This window comes from Tympanuchus pallidicinctus, unplaced genomic scaffold, assembly GCF_026119805.1.
Source record: "Tympanuchus pallidicinctus isolate F22 unplaced genomic scaffold, pur_lepc_1.0 scaffold22, whole genome shotgun sequence".
Taxonomy (NCBI): Eukaryota; Metazoa; Chordata; class Aves; order Galliformes; family Phasianidae; genus Tympanuchus; species Tympanuchus pallidicinctus.
This window is the reverse complement of record NW_026294739.1, coordinates 27,003,385-27,030,081: the sequence shown is the minus strand read 5'-3', so window position 1 is coordinate 27,030,081 and position 26,697 is coordinate 27,003,385. Positions and strand designations below refer to the sequence as shown.

The following is a 26,697-nucleotide window of genomic DNA, read 5'->3' as shown; positions in this document are numbered from 1 at the left end:
TTTTAACCTTTCTGGTTAATCATCTTTTCCACTTAGTTTGTAGCCTGTTTATGAAGTTGAGAAGTGAACTAAGTCATTTGTACGTATAAGGATTAAATGACTTTTATACCTTTATACCTTTAAGTGTATAATGAGCACACATTCTTTTTCCCTTACCTTATTTAAAACCAGCTGATGTCTTTTATCATCATTAATAATATGTCATTTTGAAGTAAATGTTACTCTGCTCTATTGACCTATTTTTCTTTCAGGGTCAAATACTTAAGATGTAGGAATTATTTCATTGTAATCACCATCCCACTGTTGAATTAAAATCTTCAATTTCCTTTTGCCTGTCTTTGGAGGCCCGCATTCTAGCCTGACCACTCTGCTTTCTTTAAAATATGTCAGAAAAAGAGAAAAATTGCTTCCTGTCATTGAAACGTTGCTTAAACAAAGGCAAATGAAAATTCAGTCATCTGTACCTGTAGATTAATCTGCTCGCCAGTGTTCTGTAATGAGATTAGCAAGAGCTTTGGTTTTTGGTTTTTTATAACATTCTGTAAGTTTTCCTTGAGAAATTATGCATTGCTGAAATGTATATATTTTGAATTTAAATACAGGAATCATGCACATATATATACATTTATATGTACATATTCATAAATGTGTGCATACAAATGAATGTGTACAAACAAATGAGTACATATATGCACATCAAGGCTTTCTTGGGCTCCCTTGGTCAATGTTATTGGTTTGCAGGTCCTTTTTATCCCTTTTTAATCCATAAAATGCCTTTATGAGCACGTTGATTCTATTGGAGCTCTACTGATTTCATCTGTTCATATGTCAGTGAGTGTCAGTAGCATCTTTGTTCCTCCAAATCTTGTCATATTCCTACTACAGCTCCTCTCACTTCTGAGGAGGTAAATAAAATGGATTAAGAAATGACTTAAATAATTGTACCTTTTTGCAAATGCAGCATTTCATTATTTTGTTTAAAGCAAGTTACAATTTGAGCTGAGATGTGGAGGTCTTCATGAGCTTGTCCTTGTCACTCAGTGCCTCCATGGAATATCAGTGTGTGAAGTACATACCAAAAATTTCTGTACCACTGTGCAATGATGTCTAACCTTAAGCATATTGAAACTAATAAATTCTCCCAACTATGTAGAAAAGACTTTTTATCAGGCCAGCTGTCCTGGGAAATTTAATTATATTTGCAAGAAAAATTGTGAAAGTAGCTGTGGAAAATATGGGTTTGATCAAGATTTCAGTTTGTCTATCTTTCCTATATCATCATAAGTATTTTCACACTGCTTTTGAAGTTCTGCTTCTCATTTCTACAGCATATTGAAGAAACTATTAAGCTTACATTTTCAATTGAGCATGTGGGACATGAAGATGGATTTCGATAATAAAAATCTGTACAACAACGACATTCAGAAATTGAAAGTAGTGGTGACCCTCTGATCCAGTAACATGTGTCTTAATATTTTTTTACTTATTAGAATTGCTTAAAAACAAACAAACAAAAAAAAAAACAGGAAATGTGTATGTAGCTTAGTGTGGACAGAAGTTGAATTGAGGGGCTATATTAATTTAAAAAATCATGTCCAGACCTGATCTGCAATATATTACAAGTTTTTTCATGATCGATTGAAGCAATGAAGTCTGGCTTCCTGCGCATATTCATTTCCTGCAATAAACGCAAATCTTCTTACCTGTGATAACACCTCAAGCACAATGACCTTAAATCACCCCACAGTACTCACAGCTTAGCCAGTGTTATTTTCTACACTGTCATTTCAAGCTGAGTGAGACAAAGCACATTGTGGAGCTGCAGCCAATCTGATTGGGAATGAATATGTGAAATCAAAATGAATGCTCTTCCTTTCTGTTTCTCTTTGCCGTGGAAGTGGCTACAATTCTAATAGAATTTCTAGGAACTTTGGATCTTTTGGGGGGCTAAATTTAGTTGAAACTAAAAAGGTGGGTGAGAGAGATTGATTGGTGTGGGTTTTGTTTTTTAAGGGCATCAGGACAGCAGGAACAAAAATAGGAATGTTCAGGCTTTCCTCAACAAATGCTTTTCTATTTGACGCACAAATCCTTAAATGTTACTGAGAGCTGTTGCTCCTCTTGGGCTGGTGATCAAATCAGGTATATTAAATGAGCAGTGTCTGAAATAAGTCTGATAAATAAGATTTACTTGGATGTTGCTCCAAAGAGGGTATGTCTCCTTTTGGTGAAAAAAATAATAAAAATTGCTGTTGGTGCAAGATGTTACTGGTTATAGGGGCAGATAGATTCTGGGAGCTGACCCACCACCGTTGCCATTTAGTTTTCTGTGCATTAGTTGGCACTGAATTGCATTTTTATTTTACTGCTCTTTATGTAGATGGCAAACTGCAGAAAGATCTCAGTGTAGCTGCACAAGTGCTTCCTTTGCTCTTCTGTATTTTCACAAGCCATCACAAGTTAATTTTTTTTTTCTAAATACAATTTCTATCATGTGAGCTTATCAGGAGAGCAGAGAGAAAGGGTGAGGAATGTTTGGCTTTATTTGTATTCAAATATAGCTTTATTATTTATAGAGTCATTCCATATTTCAAAAGCATGTAGGCAATGTTGGAAATAAAAAGCTATTTCTGAAAGCAGTGAGATTTAGGTTAATGAGACCCACGTTTTCAGTGAAATTTAGGTGCCTCCATTCCTTCACCATGAAGATGGGTAATCTGCAGCTGCAGAATGGAGTCAAACAATTATTTCTTCTGACATTTATGAGCATTTTGTCAACTTCAGCTCTACTACAGGAGGAAAGATTGTATTGAAATAAGTAAAAAATACAGTGGTCAATGAGAGCCATTCCATGTTGTACTGAGTAAAATTCTCTGAGTGGGCCCCAAAAAGCCTGTGGGGAAGTTCTGGATGCTGCTAAATGTTCTGTGACTCCTAGAGTCATTCCAGAAGAAAAAATGTGCAATCCTATTGAAGGCTACTGTAATTTAATTTGGTTCCTAAAACGTTATTCATACCTCTGATGTCACGCTGACACATACAGTGTTTTCAGGTGAAATTGTCCTAACGTCTGAGCCATAAAACAGGCAGAAGTTGGCCCTGAGTTTAGGGCCGTTTGAAGCTGCGATTTTCATTTCAATGATTTAAGGCTTCAGTTCCATTTTTTTCCTTTGCAGTGCACTGGAGAGGGGCTAAATGTAACAACTTCATTTTCTAATATTTGTTCTGTAGATATATGTGAGACCTATTATTCAAGGATGAGTGGGGCAAACAAACGCTGCATATAATGAGTGAGAAGACAGTAATATGTCTATGTTTCTGTGAAATGCAGGGCTGCCATAGGAATGGAGAATTCAGGTATACAGAATGCAATGTCTGACATCAGTTAAGTACCATAAATAGCTTTTTTGTTAGCATATAGTAGGCTGATATGCCAAAGCTTTAAAATGCTTATGGTTCCTTAGTTTTGGAGAAGAAGCTCAAGAACTGTGATAAGACAACAGTGCAACTGAATGACTGATCACTCTTTAGATTTGTGGTTGTAATGGGAGTTTGCCACTGTCCTAACTGGATACAGGTGCACGTTTAAATTTCTGACATGTTTAAATTGTTGTGCTGGTCTGTAAATATAGTTAAAGGGCTGATACACTGTGTTGCAGTTGAAGGTTGCTAAGAAATGCCAGTGGTAAGTCTACTAATTGACAGGAGGCATATCCTTGCCTATTGATTTCTTTGGCTGACATTGAAATGAATCATTTACAGTTGAAAAGACTTGACTGCTCTTTCTAAATACCACTTTCAAAACATTCTGTGTTTTCCTTAATAGCTGATAAATTTGGGACTGTCTTAAGCTATTCTGTATCTTTGGCACAATAACTGTAGCTATAGAAATATACGTACTGAGGTGATCCTCTTTATTGATGAAATTAGTAGACCTTTTTAAATTATTTTTTCTAACTCCACGATGTGTTGGTGACTAATTCATGAAAAGTAGTTACTGATACCATTAAAAATTTCTTCAGTTTTATTTGAGAATTCTGATTGTATGCCTGCAGCCTTACTTTTCAGTAAAAAATTAAACAAGGAAGTCTGATCCTAGGGAAACTATCTTGCTTTGTTAATCTAAAGGTTTGTTTTACCTCGTTACTTATTCATACAGCTTGTTTACTAGACTTGTGTTTCTCTTAAATTAGAACAGAAATTCACATATATTCTATTTCTGAATTCCCTGTGAATTTAGATGTGCTCTTGTGCCTTCATCACTATGCATATCAAAAATTATTCAGAGGATCTCTGAGTGTTTTGATTCTATTTTTGTTAGGTTCACAAATATTCAAGATATGGGGTTTTTTTTGCATGAAAATGAAGAATGAAATTTAATATATTGAGAGTACAGGGAAAATAAATTCAGGTGCACTCCCAGAAATAACATGCATTGTATTTGTTATATTGGATTTTTTGTCATTTTATAACTGCACTTAAATAGAGGGAGACCTAAATTGTATAAATAATCTAATCCTATAGATACTGGTAAGACGTGGGTTGTGTTATTTGCTAGCACTGAGTTGAAGAAATGTCTGTGAAAATTTGGTGTATTCTGAATGTACAGATATGTATCAGAAATCAAATATGGGCACAGATGATTACCAATTATCACCTAATAATGTCAGTATGAGAAGGAGGTGATTAGTATGAAGTGGAAATAGCCTTAGAATGAAATTGTTTTCTTTTTAGACGTGGGTTCTCCTTTCTGTCAAGCAGCAGTGAGCCAGTGCCGTATGGCTGCAAACCCAAGGCTTCATTTTTGCTTATGTTTAAATAAGCTATAAAACTGAGGGCCAGAGTAGTCATGGCTACTTAGATCACAGTACAATTGAATGCCCTCTCTGCGCAGTAGAGGTAGGAAAGCTCCTGCTTTAAAATGCTGCTGGAGACTTGCAGTTCTCTCTGATTTCTATTTGGCTTCTATGACTTCAAGATGGATTACATGTTTGTTACTCATCCTACACTAGAACACTGATTTCAGTGAATTAAGGAACCCATCAAAAAAACGCTCATTGCAGATCATCTTTCAGCTTTGTGTTTCTGACTGGTGGCAGAAAGCCCTGCATGCAGGCTGGAGCCACTGAAAGGCTGCACCAACATCCATAGAGCTGATGAATGCACCTCCAAGTAGTGCCAGGTGTAACCAGAGCAGCTCTTTGCAGCTTTTGGGCTGGGTCCAAATGTGCCTCTAAAAGTAGCAGGGTCACCATGTACCAGATTGGTTTCTGGCTGGGCAGATTTGAGCTGCCAGTTTTACCTTCTCCTGATGATTGCAACAGAGCTTCCTAAGGACTTTTTAGGAATCAAGAAGCAAGACCAATATCTACCAAAGCTGTGTCCTTAACATTAGCTATAAACTGGTGGTTGTGGTTTTTTTTTTTAAAACTGAGCTCCGTTACTGTAGTCAGTTGTATGTGATTGGAAACCATCTCATTTTTTACAGTTAGAAAAGGTAGTACTATTACAGATAAGGAAATAATGTTCATCATGGATTTGGTCACAAGTGGATTAAAAAGCCTAAGTGTATTTTCATGTTTTCTTCTTCGGAAAAAAATAAGAATTCTGTAAGCTCTAATGTAGTTTTTTGTGTTGATAACTGATAAATTCTTCAGATAATACTGACTAGCAAGTTTATCCAAAGTACTGATGCTTTTATTACAAAAAGAACCAAACCATTTCTTCTGCCTAGATTTCTTTATTCTGGGCTTCAAGTGAACACTGGGCAAACTCAAACCTTTTATTATACAACCTTGGTTTTTTTCTCCCTCTAGTTTTTTCCTCTCAAAAGTAATTTTCATTCAACCTCATGAGCAGAGCTGTTTTCTTTGTATTACATGGGTTCTTTGGATGCTAATATTCAGTTAATAGCCAGTGACGGGAGTCTGGAAATACTGCTGTACATGATGACAGTAACATTTGTTTGGAATTAGGCTGCTTAGAACATTGCTTTCTAAACAGGATATAGTAAAAATAATATATTATTTGTTTCATTATGGAGCTCCCTGTTAAAAATCATCTTAAACTTTGGCAATGTTTATCTATAAGTAGAGAAAGAAAGTTTCAATAGATTTCTAATAATTATATGTTATAACATTCAAATTTGTTCATGTATATTCTTAAAGAAAAGAAGATATTACCTGAGCTTTCACTAAATTCCAAGTTGGTAAATTTATTTTCTCTTGTTGGCTTTTTTCAGGAGTAGCCAACATTGACCATGAGAATATAGCTCCATGTTATTGTGCAGTAGTTTTTAGTAAGGACTAAAGAAACCAGGAAGGCCTTGATTGATCACATTACTCCAGAAATAGGAAAATGTTTTCGAGAATCTGTGTTATCAGACTTCAAGGCACTTTTTGCTTGTGGAGGTCAGCAAAGTATTGATTGGGACAAATACTTGTCTAAGGTTTCTTAATCAAGGAGGTTACCTAACACTCCAAATGCAATATAATTAATCACACAAAGTCAACGCAATGTTTGCTTGTGTGGATTTTTATTTATTCTCAAAGAGTTATCAATAAATCTTCTTTATAATCTCATAGTCTGTTAGAGCCAAAAGTAAGCAGCTGTGCAGTTCTTTCTGATATCCTTGGAAGCACTAAGAGGTTTCTAGATGATTTCTGTAAGAGATCTTTAAAAATATATGGAGTTTTCTTTCTAAATGAGACTCCAGATTAATGCAGGTTAATATTTGTTTGCCTTTAGGGAAAAGTCAGTTGCAATTGGGATAATTAAGATAAGATCTGTGTGCGTTAAAAGGATAATTAATAGTACGTGCATTTCTTGTTACAAATTAGGGTCCTTTACCACATACCAAAAGCTGCCTGAGATGTGTATTATTACTACTTTGTGCTTTAATTTCCTGTTAAGGCATTTGATCAGTAGTATTGCCAGCTCTGGTACATAGTTTGCTTTATTGCAGTGAGTTGAAGCAATGGTTCATTGCAAGTGAAGAGTAATTATTTAACATGTACCTGCAAGCCTGTAGGTGACTGCAATTTCTCTTGCTAGCTAATGAGTGAAACTGCTGAAAGCACATTAATGTCTGCAAATAATTAGAAAATATATAGAATGCATAGATCTTTGTACACAAATGCATGTGTTTATGCATACATTTTTATATAAATATCTGTTGCAATAGGAGAAAAAAAGCCTCAGTTGGAATGATGACAACTCTTGGCTTGCTGAGTCAGAAAATATAGATGTTTTGCATAATTAAATTTTATAGCTTGGCTTCTAGTATTTCTAGGAAGGAAATTATCAAATTTGATGAATGAATTATCATGCTAAATGCTTGTGATTATATTCTATGGAAATGAAGTTTGAATAATTGGTGTTGTTGCAAAATGGAATGGAATAATTTTATAAGTGCCCGATCAGGTATGCTGAGGCATCTTGATGCAAATGAACATCAGTAATATTTTAGTGTCTGTGATATTTTCTTGAAGTGGTCTCATATAAAAATTAGTAACAAGTGAAGACCTTTTTACTGCACATACATGGATATAAAGTTGCTATTGGACACAAATAAAAGAAGTTATTTTGATTCCATGATACCTGCTCGTAATTTGTGATATCTTTAGTCTGTCTGTGGCTTTTTACAAGTTCCAAAGACCTTATGTACTTCCATCAAGCACCCAGGAAATAACAGGTGGTGCTCTACAAACAAATGACCACCTGAAATTATTGTATGTTAAGCATGCTGTATCTCAAGGTACATCAATTTCTAATCAAAACTTAGGCAGAAATAAAACTTCCAAGGAACGAATGGCAAAATCTGCAGTGAAAGTATTGGGATCAGAGATTCACCCTTTGACATTCATGCAACCATTCTACTTCATGACCTGATTGCTGGCTTTGCATAAAGAAGTCAATCTGGTACGTGTTTCATTTGTGGATTTTATATAAGTACAGCCCTCTGAAATGTTACCACAAATAGCTTTTGTACTATTATGATAGCTTAATTTAATATGCTTTAAAATCTTTTTTAAGGTTTTTAAATGGTCACTGGCTCTGTCCTTTACTCGTGATATATTGGTTTTGTTCATATTAGGAGCAGTCAGACTTACCAAGGTGGTTCCAGCTCTCTTTTAGGTCTCTAATGTTATCGTTGGCTACCTGCCACTTCTGTGTTAGATCTTCCAGACACAGCTGAGCAATAAGGGCCTGGATAGACAGAAATAAGCAGAGGTTAACTATTAACTCTAGTAAGCTTGCATTGTGAAGAAAGCTACACTGTCATGCAGTGTTGACTTGAAGTTACTGAAACCAAACTTTATCATGTAAAGCAGTAATGCAAAGTGGATGAAGGAAAAGAGAGGTGGGAACACCATCTTAAAGGGCATTCCTGGCTATTATTTTGAATTTTTATATTCTTTTTCACAGCTTTAGGAATTATTTATTGCTTTCTTGTATGTCTGTAAGTGCAACAAAAAATAGCTTTGCTTCTGTCCGTTAAAACATTACATTTTCAAACCATTCAGAAGATTACTTAAAGAAGAAACATGATGGGCTGAGTGGTGTGTAATAACGTTTCATTTCTTATGATAGCTCAAAACCTAGCCTGGGAAAACAAAGTTCACTGTTGAAGAATTTGAATGGGATATGGGTCTTACCTGTACAAGAGTGCAAGGTTATGAATGCCTATTTTTCACCATTATTTCAGAAGTATAATTTCTTGTACGCTGAAAATATTATTAAAATTATTGCTTAAGTCTTAAAATATTTGGGAAAGTCATTTGTGCAGACAGATGATGACAGTGTAGGTTACTCTGATACAGTTGGTTTCTCTGTCTATCTGACTAGCAGGCTAGATTTTCTTTTCTTGCTTCCTTTTGGACTCTTTTTCACTTAGCAGGTTTTTTTATTATTGTTCAGTTGTCAAATAAAGGTTTCATTTCAGAAGGTTTTTCAGTTGTTGCTGTTAACTGAAAATATGTACTTAGAAGACAATAACTGAGATAGTGGACAAAAGTGCATCAAATGTATTATTGAAGCTTAATTGATCCGTAACTCTAGAGATCTTCCAGCTTTTAGAAGTGGAAACCCAAGTTTTAAGTTCTGTGTGGTTTAGAAATTGCATGTTCTTTTTTTGCTAATTTCATCTTGATTTATTCCACAGTTTCGCACCATGATTTCATGAAGAATGACGTACATTAATGACCGTATTGCAATTATTGAGCAGACATCTGAAAGCTTCTTAAGAGACTCTGTCACTAATTACAACTCCATTAAGATGTTTTCACATCAGAACCCATAGATTAATGCATTATATTTCTAATTCTAATGTGAGTTAAGCACTGTAAAGTTTAAGAGTGACCTCTTTACAGTTGGAAGGAGAATCTAAGGTAGTGGTAGCTTTTTAACTGCAAAGGTTTTAATTATCTGAATGTAGATTTTGAACCTTTATCTTTGGTGTGTTTTTTGGGGGGGGATGTAGGAGAAAGGAAGGAAGAGGAGAAAAAGTGTAAAAATTATTTAAAAGATTTCATGAGACTTAAGATATGTCTTTCCATACCTTGGTGACACTGGCACTGGCAAGAGAAAACAAAAAATATTTCAGAACATCTAATCTGGTTAAACCTGGAAGTGTGAATGCAAACTCACCTATATAATTGCTAACAAACCCACTCTCAGTTAATGTTTTAACCTTTAGAACTAGGCAAATCAAAGAATGCTGTAGTTAAAATGCTCATTAGCCCCATTTAGAAGTTAGGAACTGAGGAAAGCTGAAGTGTCCTTTAGAAATATAAGGGAGAGATAAGGAGACAGAAGACTTCAACAAAGCAAAGCAAACACTGCTTAGGGCTTCCTCAGTCACCGTTAATGAGGCGCCTGCTACACTGCTGTGAAAACTTATGCTTTCTGAAGCCGCTAGCTTGTTTTTGAATGTGTGATGTGTTGTTTAGAGACCCTGGATTGGTATAAGTGCTCCCTGTCCTGACAGTCATGTCTTCAATGCTCTGTGCAATAAAATGGGTAACCCTCACTCAGCACTGAAATGCCAATCTAAGGCTAGTAGTCATTAGAAGATTTGAAATGCTCTCTAATGGTAGCAGTTTCACCAGTCACATGAATTTCTTTTTTTCCACCTCTAGCTATTGAGAATTCAATCTATTACAGCAAGAGAAGCAAAGGTAACACAGCACAATTGGATTTCTGAAATAGAAAAACAAATATTAAAGTACATATTTTTTTTACATCACGTGGAAAAAGAACATGAATTAAAAAAAAAAAAAAAAAAAAAAAAAAAAAAAAGTAGGGATCCAAAAACAGTTAACAGAATCAAATATTTTTCCATCCATGTATTTAACCATCCATTGGTATTGGCTGTGGGCTTGGGTCCTGATGGAACCCTATCCACAGATAGAAGGAGAACAAGACCTCTCTAAGGCTTTGGGGGCAACCTGCAGGAGTTGCTGTGTGTAACTCAGATGTGCTGACAACGTAGGCTTCCTTCTGGCTTCCTAGAGATTGAAGACTCTCAGATTTAGCTTAATTCCTTTATTTGACCCTAAGTCACACTGAATATTATACTCGTGGGAGTAGGATTGTGGAGTAATTATATAACTTTTAAGCTGTCATTGTAAATGGCTCAGGATTGAGTAGAATGATATTTTTTTTGTTACGGATGAGGAGGACTAATCTGACAAAGCTTCTCTCTGCCACCCTCACATTCATTCTATTTTGCTCCTGTTCCAGTTGTGCATTCATACATATCTGAGTTTCCAGTGAATCCTATTTTGTCTGCATTGTTTTTCAGCAATGCATTAGAATCAAATCAAAATATGGGTAGCAGTATTTATACTTTTTTTCACCCTCAGACTACTGCAGGTAAAAATGTTTCAGTTTGCAATGACATCTGTTAACTTTGAGAGCAAATATCAGAAAACATAAATTATGCTTGGCATTCATGACTGGGAATTAATTTTTTGTCTTTCTTTACTAATCAATTATAACAACTTAGCAGCTGTCTTGCATCAACCTCTGACTGCTAAACATTTAAGATGGAAGTGAGGTGGACCTGCTGATAAAAACAAAAATAGGTTTGGAAAATGATAATTGAAATCCTTTGTTGACAGCATAAAGAGGCATAGAGCATTGCAAATAATGGAAGTATTGAGCACTTCATCAGATTAAAGTGTTCAGAATTTTAAATATTCAAGATATCTGTCAAATATTGCTGCCGTCTGTCTTTAACAGGAACTCCAACATCTGCTCAGATGTGGACCTGTGACCTCTAGATAAGTTTCTATATGCAGAAAAATACTTTACTTCCTACTCTGACCTTCCATGCACAAGACATGAGCCATGGATTTGTTTCCTAGGGAACTAGTGGCTGAGAAAAATCTATAATTAGATCTGTGAGTTGTTTGTTACAAATGGGAATTGGGTGCTAAGCATGTTCCGAAAGCATCTAGAAGTTTTACACTGACTTCCTATAAGGGAGCCAAACAGGGAGGAAAAAAAAAACAAAAAGCTTACTCATAATATCGCTTTGTTGGTACCTTCAGTCAAGGAATTTAATGTTTCTGATACAATACTTACTCCTCTGTGTTCATCTTAACTGCAGCATTCTTAGAAGCCTAGACTTGACAGCTTACAAGTTAAAGCCAAACAAAATTAGACACAATCTTACAACAAATTTCTTCAAATTAAAGTGAATCTTAATGTTGAAGACTATTTTTGAGTGAATCATTCTCACAACCTCCTTTTTTTTTTTTTTTTTTTTTCTTAGTATTACTTTTAGTCCTTTCTTTTAAATATTCCCCCGTGGAGCTCAGGGCAAGTCTCCAGACCTTTTCTGCTTGTTTTAGGCTGGGCACAGTACAGCTGAGATGCTGCTGTGCTGCTTTCAGCCCAGAGCTAGACCAGAGTGCCTTCTAGTTTTCTGGGTGCTGCAAAAGTAGCATTGAGTAACAAATCAAGTCTTTGATCTCATTGGGAACAGATAACAATGAAATACCTGCAAGAAGATGCTGTAAGTTGTTTCTATTCTTCTATTTTTCTCTTACTCCTCAGAGACTTTGCTCCATGTGTGTTGATTAAGTGTTACATATTCTGTTCCTTGTCCTTAATTTCTGCAATTAGAAAACATCAAATACTATCTCTGATGATAGGTTTGCTATCCAGCACCTCTGCAATCCAAATAATTCTTTTGCATTTTTAAAGACCACCTTTTGAGATTTTTCTCATACATTTTCATCAATCACAGTCAGATCTTTCCTAACAACTAACTATAACCTTATATCTACTTCAGCAGGTTGTCATTCAAAAGCTGATGCACCTCGAATTCCTTCAAATAAGAGGATTTGTTGCAAGTTAGTGACCTAAGTAGCAATTAAAATATGATGATTAAATTGCTACTGATAGGTCAAATCAGCCAGCTGAAAATCCAGGGCTTCTGTGACACGCAGTACTTTCAGATGATTCTGTTCTGAGATTATGAAAACCCATGTTTATAAATTACATGCTGTCAGTAGAAGGAGACTGTTGTGTGCTGATTCCTCAGTCTGCAGATACCTATCTGAAATTATCTACTTCTGAGGAAAAGTGAAAAATGTTTGTAATGCATCTCTTTCTCTTTATAAATCAGCAAAGAAAAGCTGAAGAATTGCCTCTCACAAACAACACTCATCTATATGTGTTCATGGAAATTCTACCTAAAAGCAAATGCTTGGTGGCAGCTGTTTGCATTGGTCAGATTCTCAGGTTTGGTAGATGAGGCCTGCAGACCTCATTGCAGGGTTCTTTGAGGGGAGTGTTACATCTGTACATCAATGAACCTCAAACAGGAGGGGCCCACGGGTGCTCAGGCTTCCACATACATACTGTAATTATGTTCCATTTGGGCACCTGTGCATCTTATGCAAAACTGAGCTGAACTTTGAGAAGTCTGCGCATAATTACAATCAAAAGCCATTCTGTTGAGATGGTATATTTTGGATGAATGTGAAATGTCCTGTTTGTGTTGATTATTCCAAAAAGAGCTCTAAAAATGAGCGCTGCTGGTGAAAGCGCTTCACCAGTTGCTGATATACCATGGCATTTTCATACATTAAACCATTATGTTGACAAATCTGTCTATGGAATTTGTTAAGCTTGGCAAACTTCAGATTCAGAATTGTTTTCGTTATAGTGACTAAAACCTTGCATTTGTGCTGCTGTAATGAAATGATAGAAGGATTGCAAGTTCTTCCAAAGCACAGCCAGAAATGGTTAAACATCTGCATCATAAGTGCTACAAGTTCTATTTTCTTCACATACCTGAAGTTCTAAATATGCTACTTGACGTAATCTTTGGATTGCTTCAAGCAAGCAACAGTTGTGCAGTCTGCAGCCCACCATCAGTCCTGCAAACATGCATCAGAAATATGTCAATGTTGTGTACTTTAATTTTAACAACATTGTTCCTTAATTTGGCACTTCCTATAATATTTCATAATATTATAAATATTAGGTGGATGGTTGGGCTGGAAGATCTTGAAGGTTTTTTCCAACCTTGGTGATTCTGTAATTTCTCCACCATAAAGTTTACAAAAAATCCCATCTTCCGAACTTGATAATAATAGTGTGTGATTTTTCATTTTCATAATTTGTTTTAATTTGTTTTAATTTCAGCTCCTGGTTCTTTTATTCCCATATTATATCTGTGTCACTTGGTGTAAAATCTTCCCTGTTCAAGGTACTTCTTCGCCTAGCAATCAATACCTCAACAATTCTACATTGCTGTTAAAAAGGCTTCAGTTTGCAAACATCTCGGTACAATGATCATATGAGTGGTCTTGTGTGAGGAATGTTTTTCTGTAGTTTCTAAGAGCTGTAAAAAAACCAATACAAAAGAATGCAAATAAGTACCAGCTGATCTTGGTTAAGTGGGTTTGCCCAGTAGACATTTGTGCACAAAAATCCAAATGTGTTTTGGTTATGTATTTCTTACAGCTTAAACTGTGTCTTGGAGATCTGACATAGGATTTTAAGGTTAAAATAACTGATTTATGGCTTTCTTTGCTGAGTTAAATCAAGTCTTTTATCTTCCATGCATATACCTTTTGTGTTCTTTGGGCAATGTATACATTCTTACTAGGACTGTCAACGAGCAATGAGTAATTGACTGATATGCATTTAAACATTGGGGTTACTTCATGTGGTCTAGGAGATCTATACAGCTTTGAAAATCTGTCCTTGTACATAAAGTAAGGTTTGATAACTGATCTGGAACTATTTTCAAATTCTGAACTGTGATACTACCTCTGTTACTTAATTACATGAGTGTCTTTCATTGCTGATGACTTTTCTGTTGTACATTTGAGTTTGCAAATATTATTTCAACAATATCAATTTAGCCTGTGTTATGGAGAACGTATTGAAGGAGCCTCTGTGCAGATGTATTTAAGTTAATAATTATTTTTTAAGGTTGGTGATTATGAAAGGAAGTTTTAATGGACCTGCCAGCAAGGCTTGCTTTTTGAATAGAAAGAAAATGTTGCATAAAACACATAATGTTGCATATAGTTCATTTGTTTTATTCCTGGTTACCATGAACAAAGGACACAGTCATGTGGAAGAACTCCTGTTACCTTTATTTTTTTTCAGCAAATCACCTGGAAGTTCCTGATCATCACCCATATATTGAACCCAGCAAATTTAAATGGATTACTTTATAACCACAAGTACTGTATGTTTGTCTGATGGTAATGAAGAACTGGGTGTTGGTTTGGGCTTTTGAATAGGGACAAGAGTATTTTGCATTTGTCTTGATTTGGATAGTGCCAAGCACAAAGAAATCACAGAAGTGACTGAAGCAAACAGTGAGACTGTTGACCATGGATGGTGCTGTTAGGCACAAATTTGTTATGGCTGCGAACGGCAAAGTCTCTCTCTGGGGGCATTGTGCTTTTTCTGCTTCTATTTCTCTTCTCTTGAGAACACAGGTTTACTTTTGTGGTAAACCTGTAACAAAAGAGAGATCACAATGTTGGAATGAGTTTAGCTGGAGGGGAGACATAATGTCAGCAGAAAAACAGCACTTGGTAAATATGTTACAGCTATGGTTCAGCAAAAGGCAGATTCTGTGAGCTGAGCACCCTTCTGTTTTCTTGAAAGAGTCTCTTAGATGGGCAGAAGCCCACACTCTTTGCCTTTATGGAAATAGTATTAATAATAATAGTAACTGAATGCCGTTTTGTCTTGGGTGCTATATATGTGGTTCTGACATCGATCCCTTCCATTTCCACTGTGTTTGTTCTCTTGGGAGTGGGATTGCTATTGAGTTGGAAGATGTTGGTAATTCCTATTGAGCTGAGGGAGTGAACCATGTTTGAATCTACACTGTCCTATGAGTCCTGGGGGAGGAAATAGCCTTTATAAGTCTACATTGCTGTGGGATGCTCAAGCAGCATCTGTTGTGCTTGTTCCATCTGTCCATGTTGGGTTGGATTGGAAGGGAACTTTGAAGACCAGCTTGTCCCTAACCCTGGCCACTAGAGTGTGCTGCTCAAAGCCCCAGCTAGGCTGACTCTGAGTGTTTCTAACAGTGGGGCAGCTCACCAACCTCAAATGAAGCAGCTTTGTAGACAACAGATAGTCACTGTTATACGGTGCAGGCGTTTCCAGTGTTAGAACCTGCTCTGGAGTTCCTAAAACTGTGAACAAATTTGGGAAATAAGTGTTTCTGTCTGGACTGTAGGAGCAGCAACTGGAGAAATTGAAAACCAGTGTCCCAAAGGAAACATTCCAGCTGAAATAATCTGGCCTGGTTTGTTTGTTCTTCAGCTTGTAAATTGGGAGAGCATTGCTGTGTATAATAGACTGTAACCAAGGAAATTCTCATATGAAACAGTGTTGTGTTTTAGACAATATTCATAATAGCAGTCTTACCAGAGATGTCAGACAACTCTCCTTTTCTTTCTTCTTTGCTCTTGTGGAGGCAGCAAACCATATGGCAAATTAAACCAGATTTTTATTAAACTCCTCATTGTACTGCACTGTTGTGAACTGGGAAATGCACTTTCTTTGAACTATGCAGCCATTATAGAAGCTTCTTAATTAGGAGATGTTAAGGTTCTTCTTTACGTTCCTGGGAGTATGTAGCTCCCTCTTGTGGCTAATTATGCATTTGTAAAAAATCGTACTTCATCGAGAGTACTTTCTGTATTGCCATCGTTGCTCTTGAGCAAATGATGCAGTGGTATATGGAGCATCTCTAACCTGAATTTCTTATTACTACATCAAGCATGAGTTGCTGTGCCATAGTAGCCTAAATGGCTAAATAGGTAGAAGTGTCTGCACGTACCTGCTCCATGAACGTGCCTGCTTTCCAAGGCTTTGAGAAGGCTCAGCAGGCACATACAGTTATTTAGGAGAAGAAGATTAAAACACCTGTACCTTTCTTACCTTCTGATAACTCAACTGTTCTTGTATATTATATATTGAGGAATGGTTACAATTGAAGTTGTGATTCGTTGCATCTTCGAGGTTTACAAACAGTTCAGGTACCAAACAGGGATGCCGTGCCATCAAATTCAAGGTTAAATCTTTATCAGACTTGGAGTCAAAGCAATATTTTTTCCTGCAGTCATGTTTGCAGGGTATCTTCTTACTACCATTATTATCACTTTCTACTATGAAGAAGGATCTGTATGTGATTATCAGGGATTTGTTTAATAAATTCCCTTGCAGCATATAAATAAGGCCTATGGTTTGTTCTGCTTCCTTTCGGAGGTTTGTTGTGACTGAGCCCTTCTGCCTACGCTATGTCTTCAGCGTGTTATAAACAGTTAGGAAATGTTTGACAGCTGTGCTGGATAGGACTGTTGTGCAGACAACTCCAAATTAGATTTGTGTGCTGGCCTGTGGCTGTGCTGGTGCCTTTCAAATCGCTCTGATATTGCATGGGAAGGAGCACTTGTCTTCTTGCAATAAGGCTCAAAAATCAGGACAGGGGATGAGCAATTCTTTTCCCTTCAAAGGTGAGCAATGGCCATGGCACTGATTTGTTAAAGAAAAAAGAAAATGTCTTTTTAAGCTTGATGGAACAAACAAACAACAGAGACTGGTCAAAGCAGGAACTGAACAGCAGCCATTAAGTTTAAGTTTCATCACAAAACCTGAAGCACAACATTAGTTTGCCCTTCTGTCACCTGCCTCTGTGTTTTGTCTTGGCACACTGAGAAGTACATGGGAAGAAAACTTCATCATTAGTGTTTCTGACTGGGAGGAGGAAGGAGAAAAGAAGGTGAAACAGGTTTTTGCTTTGAAATGTCTTCCTATCCCAAAGGATTTAAGAATTAAAACTTTCTCTCTGAAAATGCTGATTTCTCATTTCATAACTTGTGGCTATTTTTTCTCAATTAAAGTGAAGGAATAATGATTATAGAGTTTAGTCAAAATCTCGCTGCCCAATAATATACCAACCAGCACTGCTGAACCCATAGCAATAGGGCAACAAACATGTATTTCCTCAGGGATGTTATTAAACACTCTGCATATTTGTTATCTCAGAATGGGAACGGGTCCAGATTCCTAATGCTGTTTGCTCCTTTCTGTTCCTGAGCCGCGATTTGGAATAGCATATAAATATTTGACTTAAGATTTCTGCAGAAACATTAAGGATATAAAATTACTAGAAACAAAAGAACGTGAAACAGCAGTGGAAAAGAATGGCTTGGCAAGATTGTCAGCCTTAAAGGGCAAGATTAGTTTATAATCCTCCTAGATTCTCGTGTGCAAGTACAAATTTGCAAAGCACGTAGTTTATAAGATACATCATGTAGCTCTGCATGTTTACATATGCTACTGTCAGTAATGTAAGACATCCTTGAAACTGGATTTTCAGGGATTTTTTTCTCTTTGGGAAACAAGGTAGTGATAGTAGCCAGCAGCTTACGTGCACTCACGTGTGTATATGGGTATCCAGAAGTTTGGAAGGTGGAGGAACTCCATCTGTGTGACTGAGCAGAGTTCTGGGCAGGATGACCAGAAGTTTTTGTGAGGTTTTTCCTTGGTTTAAAATTCTGAGAAAGGAAGTGTGTAGAAGGGAATCATTGAAAGAACAGCATCCCCAAAGTCAGCTGCTGTGATGATGAGGATTGCTAATAAAAAGGGATGATTGATTGGAAAATAACATAAAGGTTGTTGTGAAATATGTCTTCCTTATGTCACTTGAGGGAATATCTAATTTTTATTTTTATTTTTATTTTTCTCATAGGATTTCTTTTCAGCTCTTTTATTAATGTAACTGAAAATAGAAAAAGAAATAAAATGTCACATGTTTGTCATGGAGTGAATACAGTAGCATGAAATAACAGAAAGTTTAAGTTGTGAAATGAAAGACAGTAAAGATAGGACAGCAACAGGCTAAGGGCTTTTCTGTGATTAGCTTTTCCATGGCTTAACAAAAGAGTTACAGAGTGTTTTCCAAATGATTGTAACCATATTTTGTGTTTTCATATTATTGACAGGGAACGTATCTCAGTGTTGCGATAATTGAAATCCCTTACGTGGCTTTAAAAGCATTTGTAACATGGGCTCTAACTTCTTGTTTTCTGCCATGCAGGTCATCAGCAGAGAAGGGACAGAGGGAGCAAAGTTCCAACTCTCTGGTAAGGGAGTAGATCAAGACCCGAAAGGAATTTTTAGAATCAATGAGATCAGTGGGGATGTCTCTGTGACCCGACCCCTGGATAGAGAAGAAATAGCCAATTATGAGGTGAGTGCTCATCTCAATTGAATCTCCCCTTCTGTGTTGGTAATATATACTTTAGAACGCGTGTGTATTAGCTTTTGAAAGGACTGCAGTTGCTGAAGGCTAAATTACAAGCCACTGTCCTGTAAAATTTCTAGTAGAACCAGTTATCCTTTGGAAATTGTAAATGTGTGTATTTTTACACGCAATTGAAACTGCTCTACTTTCTGCATGTCATTTCTGTCATTTATTGTTAGTAGAAGTACTGTCTGAAAATCGTGTATGCATTTGATTTGTGAACACAAAATTTTGCTCAGACAAAAGGAGGTATTTGGGGTGAGTTGCCTCTAAGACACTGCGTGGTTATTCCTCCTTTTTTAAATTGCCAAGTTGTCAATAGCATATACTGTTCATCTCCATTTTGCTGTAATGGATATCTTTTAATTCATCTACAGAGAGTTCTGTTGATATGAGAATGTTAGCAGATCCATCACTGCCAAATATATGTCTTGAACAAAGACTGTACAAAGGGTCCCTGTCCTTGTCAATAACTGCTACGTTTCTCCCCATTGAACAAATGATCATAAAATCATAGAATCATAGAATTGTTCTTGGATATTTATGAAATAACTTCATGATGCCTTGAAATCCACAGAGGATCTGTAAATTCACATTTTATCCCTAGCTCTGGAAATGTGCCCTCAGCTAAATTGCCTCTTGACACTTGGATATAGATGAGCAGCTGGAATCAAAATGGCTGAGATTTGTGAGGGTTGTGCTAGGAGCTTTCTGCCCCAGCATGGTGGGTCTGACCTGTGTGTCCTCATGCAGAGTGCAGTGTATGGTGTTCCAGCCATGCAGGGCATGGGGTCAGTAACAGTTCTGAGTGCTGTCCTGGCTGCCTCATTGCATCTTCTGCTGTGTAGTAATCAATACTTCCACTTTCAGTGCTGTTTTCTTTCCTCTTCTGGAAGAACATTCTTGTTAGATGACCAGTTGTGCTTGTTTAAGAAGCATTGCGAAAATTTACTGTATGTTGGTTTTTGACATTTTAACATCTACTTCACATCTGGGCTTGCAGTGGAATGTATGTTAACCACTTGCATAGGATTTATGGCAGTTGCTGCTGTCCTTCTTAAAAGAGAAACATTGCAGTTTCTCTTTATAATGCTGTTTCTTGTCTTCATTTTCCAGCTGTTTCTTATTTTATCCATACTGGCTTTCTACCTTAATGTATTCAGTATAAACCTCAAATAGTATATTTTTTTTTACTAGAAAATCATAGTAGTCCTTTCAACCTAATGCATCAAACCACAAATGGCCTTCCTATCTGATGGCAAAGCGCACTCTTAAATTAAGACAAAAACATTTCCCTAGAGGAGCCTTTTTGAAGCAATGCAAATTATATACAAATAGTGCAGTGTAATAGATTATCCAGAGCAATGCAAATGTCTGTTCTAATAGGCTGCAGTGCTTCCTAACCTGTTATATCACACTCTGCTCAGCATGCTCCCCGGCATCCTGTTGTGCAAAAGATAGTTGAGAAGTTCTTTAGAAGGGGAATCCTCAACTTCATTTAGACTGCCTTTGAATCCAGCCCATTTTTTTTTCCAGTGAAGATGTGTCATGTTGTCAGGAAGGCAGTGGGATTTTTCCTTGATTTCCCTGATACACTGAGAGATGAATTACCTTAAAGATTCTTAGATTTTGGTTTAAATTTTTTGGAGCCTTATTTATTTATTTATTTTTCTCTCCCAACTTCTCCCCCCTCCACAGTGTTGATGTCCTTACAGATTAAGTTCAAAGTGAAGGGCAAACAAGGAAAGATCTGCAGGAAAAAAATTATATGTTTTTGCAAGCCATCTTACCATCACATATACAATTATTGGTAGGGCAGGAATAACAAAATGAAATTCATTTGAATCATTCCAGCTACACAGTAGGCTGCAGTGCATTAGCACTGACTTATTTCTTATTCTTAGTGTATATGTACTCAAGGGATGAGAATTAAAGTGTATGCTAATAGGACACAAAATAGAGCTTTGTGTTCATAGTATTTCATAGAATTTTGCAGCTTTTACCATCCATGTGCCTTGCAACATTTTACATTAGCTAAGGCTATTTAATCTATTATAAGAATGTGTTGTTCTTTGTATCTCTGAATGTTCACAAATGCTTTTTCCTGCCCTGTTTATCCTGGAGGAATATTGAAAAGCATGTAGAACTTCTCCCTATGATGTTCATTACAAGAGAAAAAATATTAAATTAGGGGACAGCTGAATCCCACTCAGAAAACCATTGACTGTCTGAGTTAATTGCCACTTTCCACTGTTTGTTTTAATTATTCTATTTTTAGTAAGGAATTGAAAACATTTCCAAATGGGAGCGAGAAAATTAGAGATTCAGGGCCTACCAAAAGTGCACATGCAGCCCAGGTGCATGGCAGTTATGCTTCCATGTTAGTTAACTTTTTGTTTGACAGCAAGAGAAACTCAAGCAGGAATGAGGAACGTAAGGCAGCTGTGCTAATAAAATGGCCTTCACAACCAGGCCCCTGTCACAGCTGACTTATTGGATTGAATTATCGGTTGTTTTTAATGAAATGAGTTAAACTGTTCAAAAATGAACCAGCATGTGAAAATACAACAAAAAACATCAAGGGAGATTAATTGTTACAGTGAATATGATGTAACCACTTGCACAGTTCAAAATGTGCTGGTTCCTGTTAAGGAAATGAAGGTATGTCAGAGGAAGTTACGTGAGTCCAAAAGCCACTGCATTCAAAATGAGCCAGTAATGACTTTTTGAGTCGTTTGTGTGAAATTATGTTAAGTGAAAGCAGGCAGAGTTGAATATGTAGATTACCATGATTGAGATGACCGAAATCGTTAAGTTAAAAAGAACTACATTTTGTTCTTTATTCATTTGTACTCATCTTCTGAGCATCGGTGGCAAAGTGCCAGCCAGCCAATGGCTGCCTTTCAGTCAGGTGCAAAGATGTCATCACAGAAGGGCTTCTTCATAGCTGCAATCTATGAAGAACTGAGAGAGAAAGATGAGAGAGAAATAATCAGAAATGAATTTTGATAAAGCCATTCAGCAGCAGTATGAAAAGGAGAGCTGTGACTAAATGTACCTGGCAATTTGAACTGTTAATGAAGAGTTAGTTTTACTTATTTTTGTTCTAAATTGAGAAGCTTTATTTGCTTGAGAAAATACTTAACAATCAGAGGTGTGAAATCAGCTTTCAACTTTTTTCCTTTTTTTTCTTTTTTTTTTTAAAGTGCCATCACACTTCTGTGAGAGGTTGCCTTGTGACTGATAGACTGAGATAATCAGAAGAGTTACACTAACAATACTGAAAAGGACATAAAGACTATTCTCTATGTGTTACTGTTTCTCTGTGTTAGAAAAGTAGACTGAGAGCAGGCTAAAGAATTCAGACCACTGAACAGCAACCAAAACTTTAATGTGAGCTGCATGAGTTCAGTTCTCCTATTCCGTAACTGAGCAAACACTTACATGCTTGCAGTCCTGGGCTCTGTTTCTGAGCTTAATTGAGAACAAAACATGGAGGCTCAACACAGACACAAAGAAAATTGACCTGGTCATTTGCCTAGGAGCATTCTGTGACAAAGATGTTCAAGTATTTTTGCAGACAAAAAAGGCAGTACAGTAGTGTAAATGCCTAGACATAAACAGCTGTAAATCATCTGGTATAGAAAAATGAATTTGTCTTCTGTATAAATCCAGTTTACTGCAGCCACATCTTCTTCCCAGTAACTTAATGTACTTTGATACCAAAGCTCTGCAATATGCAGCATGGAGAAAGTAAGCATGCCTCCCTCATTTTTGAGAAGTAAAGGATTTGCTTCTAATTTTGAGACTGGTCTAAACGGTATTTTTACCTTAGTTATCTGCACTGGTAGAATTCTATGAAATATAAGTGATTTGTTTATCAGTACAAAGAGAAAGGAAGTTTAATGGGGGGGAAAAAAAGAGTAGTTCTTATGTAGCTAATGGATATGATTAGTGAGAAACACCTTTAAGTAAATGAGCAGTATTTAGATCAACTGACATACAATTGAAAATTCTGGAAATGAGAAAGTTCTCGTACATTGTATGTATGTAGAGAGAGAATGAAATGTCAATATAAAGAAAAAAATATATATTTAGAATATGATTACGTATAGCCAGGAAAACACATATTGCAGGCACTGGGTAAATCTAGAGGTGATTGTTTTGAATTAATTTCATATTTTGGCTACAGAGAGAGAAATTAACATTGACCAAGAAAGTGCCATTAGGTTCTTCCCAGGCAGTACTACTTGAAGCTTAGCTGTCCCTGCATGGGATTCTCAGCAAGCAAGCTTTTTTCCCTTCTGCTTACCTCCCTTCACCTATGAGAGGTGTTGAGGGTTTGCTCTGAGCAAAGCATTACCCAACTGCTGTGCTCCTTTCTGAAATGTTCACTGCAGCCCCAAGTTTCACAGCAGCAAAGTTTCACCATTGGTAGCAGTGTTAGGATGGTGCTGTGTTGGTGACCATGCAGCTGGCAAAGCTCCATGGATTAGTGGTGCTTGATTTGAATCTTTGAAGCTGCTGTTGGTCTCTATAATCTCTGATGAAGTACTCAGTCTACAGAATGGTACTATAATAGGGAGCATGCTGTGAATCTTAGGGAAACTTGTTCTTCATTCTGACAGCACTGTCTTAGTACTGATCTCTGTTTCTGACGTGATTGTCTGAACTAAGTGCTGCTTTTGCTTGTATGGGAAAAGGGTGAAATAAATGGATCTGTCAACATAAAAAGTTATTTTCACCTAAAAAATTAGTGATGGATTAATTTTAAAAAATTGGTGTTTCCTGTTCATGTGTAACAAGTGGATTTAGAGACAGAAGACATGTAACAATGATGCCCTAAATTGGAGAAAAACAGGTACTTTATTTAATCTTTTTTTTCCATTGAGATTGTAAAGAGGCAAGATTAAGCTTTAGCAGATGTCACAAGGAAGCTGAAAGCAGAAGTACAAGCAAACTCAACAGAAGCAAAGGTCCAGATAGTTCAGTGAAATCTGTGTGGGCAGACTCATGAACTCATGGGAGACTTTTAGCATTTGCTCTTAACAGAGGTGAAAAACAATGTAGTCACTGTAGCTGTGTACATAAATATTTGAGCACATAAATTTTTCATAGAATCACACTTCTTAAAATGAAGATTTAAATAGTTGTTTGCACAGCTGGGATTTAGGTAGGATGTCACTCTCCTGGGAATCTCTCTTCATTTTTTCCAGGACTTTTATATGGAATAAAATGAAAATCTGACAGAAAATCAAGTTAAAATTCATGTGGTTTTTAAAGTGTATTTTCCCATTTTGTCTTAAGGGACCAAGATATTTATTTTGTATAAACTCTCTAATTTACCATATTTTCTTCTTTTTTTTAAATGTAAATTGTCTATTCGATTTATACTGTTATACTGCCTTAATGCTACAAGATATCAGCAGGGCACTATGATTCATTTTAGAGACTACTGGCATCATCATCTCACTTATGTGGAGAGCATACAAAAGTCAACAGTTGGTTTTGTTAGAGGGCATATGCTTTGTTTTAGACCTAACTCGCTTGGCTTGGGCATTCCTGCTGTTCAACTGTTACGTCACGTGTGGAAAGAACCAAAAGTTGTTTTGTTAAAGGGAAGATCAGCAAAGGCTTGTTCATAACCCGTACATGCAAAGAGGTTGTTGGGTTTCCATGCTAAAAATAACTCAAATTCCAAACACTGAGCAAAATCAGCATTTTTTACTGGGGAGCGTGAAGTGGGAAGATACAGAAGTGGGAAATAAATAACAAATTGAGTTTACCAAGGCTGTAATAAGTGAGAAATTTGGTTTTGAGTTTGGTTTTTATTCTTTTTTAATTTTTTTTAATTAGTATTGCAATAAGAATGCTACTCCTGAAAAGAATAATGATGTGTTCAGTAAAACAGGAAAAGACTAATAGCACTTTTGTCACTTAATATTTATAGTCTGTGGAACAATTTTTACTTCTTTAATTAATGGCATTTTAAAGCATTGAAATGTTGTCATGAGGCTGCTTCTCACTTTAGGATGTGCTGTTTATTTCTTTTCTTCACCTGTTTGTATTATAGCAACCTTCAGTATTTCTTGCTGAAGATTAAACGTTCTAGGTGTAACATGAACACCTGGAAAGACAATGCTGCCCTTTCCCCAGACATTATGCTTTCCCACAGTGAAGGGAAGCAGTGTATCTTGCTTTGCAAGCACAGATTATTTTTCCCAGCCTTACACAGTGATGAACAGGACTGCAATTTTTCAGAGATTAGTGGTGTGCATCTGGGCATGGCACATCAGCACTGAACACAGGGATGAAAGCAGTAGGTGAGCTTCTTGCAGTTCTCCATCTTTTGCTATGCATGCACACACGCTGCATGAAGCCGAGCACGTTCTCACTGATCTGCCTTTTCCCACCTTCTGATCAAACCTATCCTGGTCTTAGGACTTGGTTTTGATAAAATGTCCTTCAGTGTTGTACTTTGTGTCAATAAGTAATGTTGCTATGAAAGCTAGAAAAAATGTTTTCTTAAGGTGCAGAATCTGAATATTTCCCAAATGAGATTTTTTTGGTCAAAAATCAGAATTTGAATGTTCTAGTTGCTAAAGAGACCCTGATTTCTGTTTCATCAACTTGGAAATGTAGGTCTGTAACCCTCTCTGGCTTTTTAAAAAAATTATGATCGTCATTATTAATAAAACTGAAGCATGATCTGTAACAACTTACTCCTTGTTTACCTCCTTTATTTCCCTCATTTCCCTCATTTACTTCTTTCCCTTACTTCTTTTTTTAACTAAGGCAACAAATTCATTATATTTTTATGTCAGTAATTTTTCTCTGCAGCTAGAGGACCTTCTGTCTCCTTTCTGACCTCTTGTTCTTAATGTACCTGAAGAAAATCATATTACTTCTCTCAAGCCTTTTTTGCAATCTTCTTTCAATTTTCCACCTCTTTAGATCTTTTTTTCTCCTTGCACTTTTGACTTCATTCCATAACCTTTCTACTCACCATCTGTCCTGGCTTTTCATTACACCCACTTACACTTTTTGTACACCCTCTGCATTTCCTTATTCAGACATGCTGACCCATCTATAAGCTGTGTTACCAGGGGCATGCATAACCATCATCCAGGCATCAGTTTGTTTTGTTATTGTGCAGAACAATCCCATGTCTTTGCAAAAGCAGTTCCACGTTACTCATTCTAATCTGATGTATTCAGAAGGAAATTCCTTTTGAATCCCATGTTTTGGAAACTCTGAACTTTAGATTACTTGCTGCACCAGCCTGCCTTTTATTCAATCTGATGAAATGGCCTACTTAGTTGATATGTGATAAGAAAGTTGAAAGAAAAGGGAATTTTATTTACTCTCTGATGCTTTTTAGATTGTATATCTCTTCAGTCAAAATAAACATACTAAAAAGTACATGACTGCCTGGAAAAGCCTAGCATTTAGTTTTATGAAATATTAAAATATGTATAGGTAAGCTAGCTTCAATCTTTCAGCTCCTACTTTTTCTTGAGTCAATATATAGGAGCCCTAATATTTTATTGTAGTTATATCATAGGGCCTCTACTATGGCATAGTCATCATTATATATTTTTCTTATGTCTGCAAGAGACTTTAAGGAAGAGTATGGGCCATGAGGGCTCCATTATTGAAATCATGGAAAAATATCTGTGGGTTGTAAAAAATAAATTTAATAAGAGAAGGTGGTTGTAATCCAGAATCCACGTACCAAATATATTTTTAATTATTTTTTATTTTATTTTATAATTCTTGGGCAAATATGTCAGCTGTGTCTCCGTTACTGCATTGATGGCAATTACCCAGCCTACAATTTCTTAATTATAGCATTTCTCAGTTATCGGTGGAGAGTTATTAACTCAGAGCCT

General features: G+C 36.5%; 1 protein-coding gene across 2 annotated transcripts in view; it reads left to right on the top strand.

Annotated features, from left to right (window-relative positions):
- The window catches only part of CDH13 (cadherin 13), a 433,086-nt gene that overhangs the window by 187,700 nt on the left and 218,689 nt on the right, over positions 1–26,697 (top strand). For both annotated transcript variants that reach the window (XM_052685882.1, XM_052685881.1), the window contains exon 5: positions 18,599–18,751. In XM_052685882.1, coding sequence (XP_052541842.1) covers positions 18,599–18,751 — 153 coding nt within the window. The remainder of the gene's footprint in view (positions 1–18,598; positions 18,752–26,697) is intronic.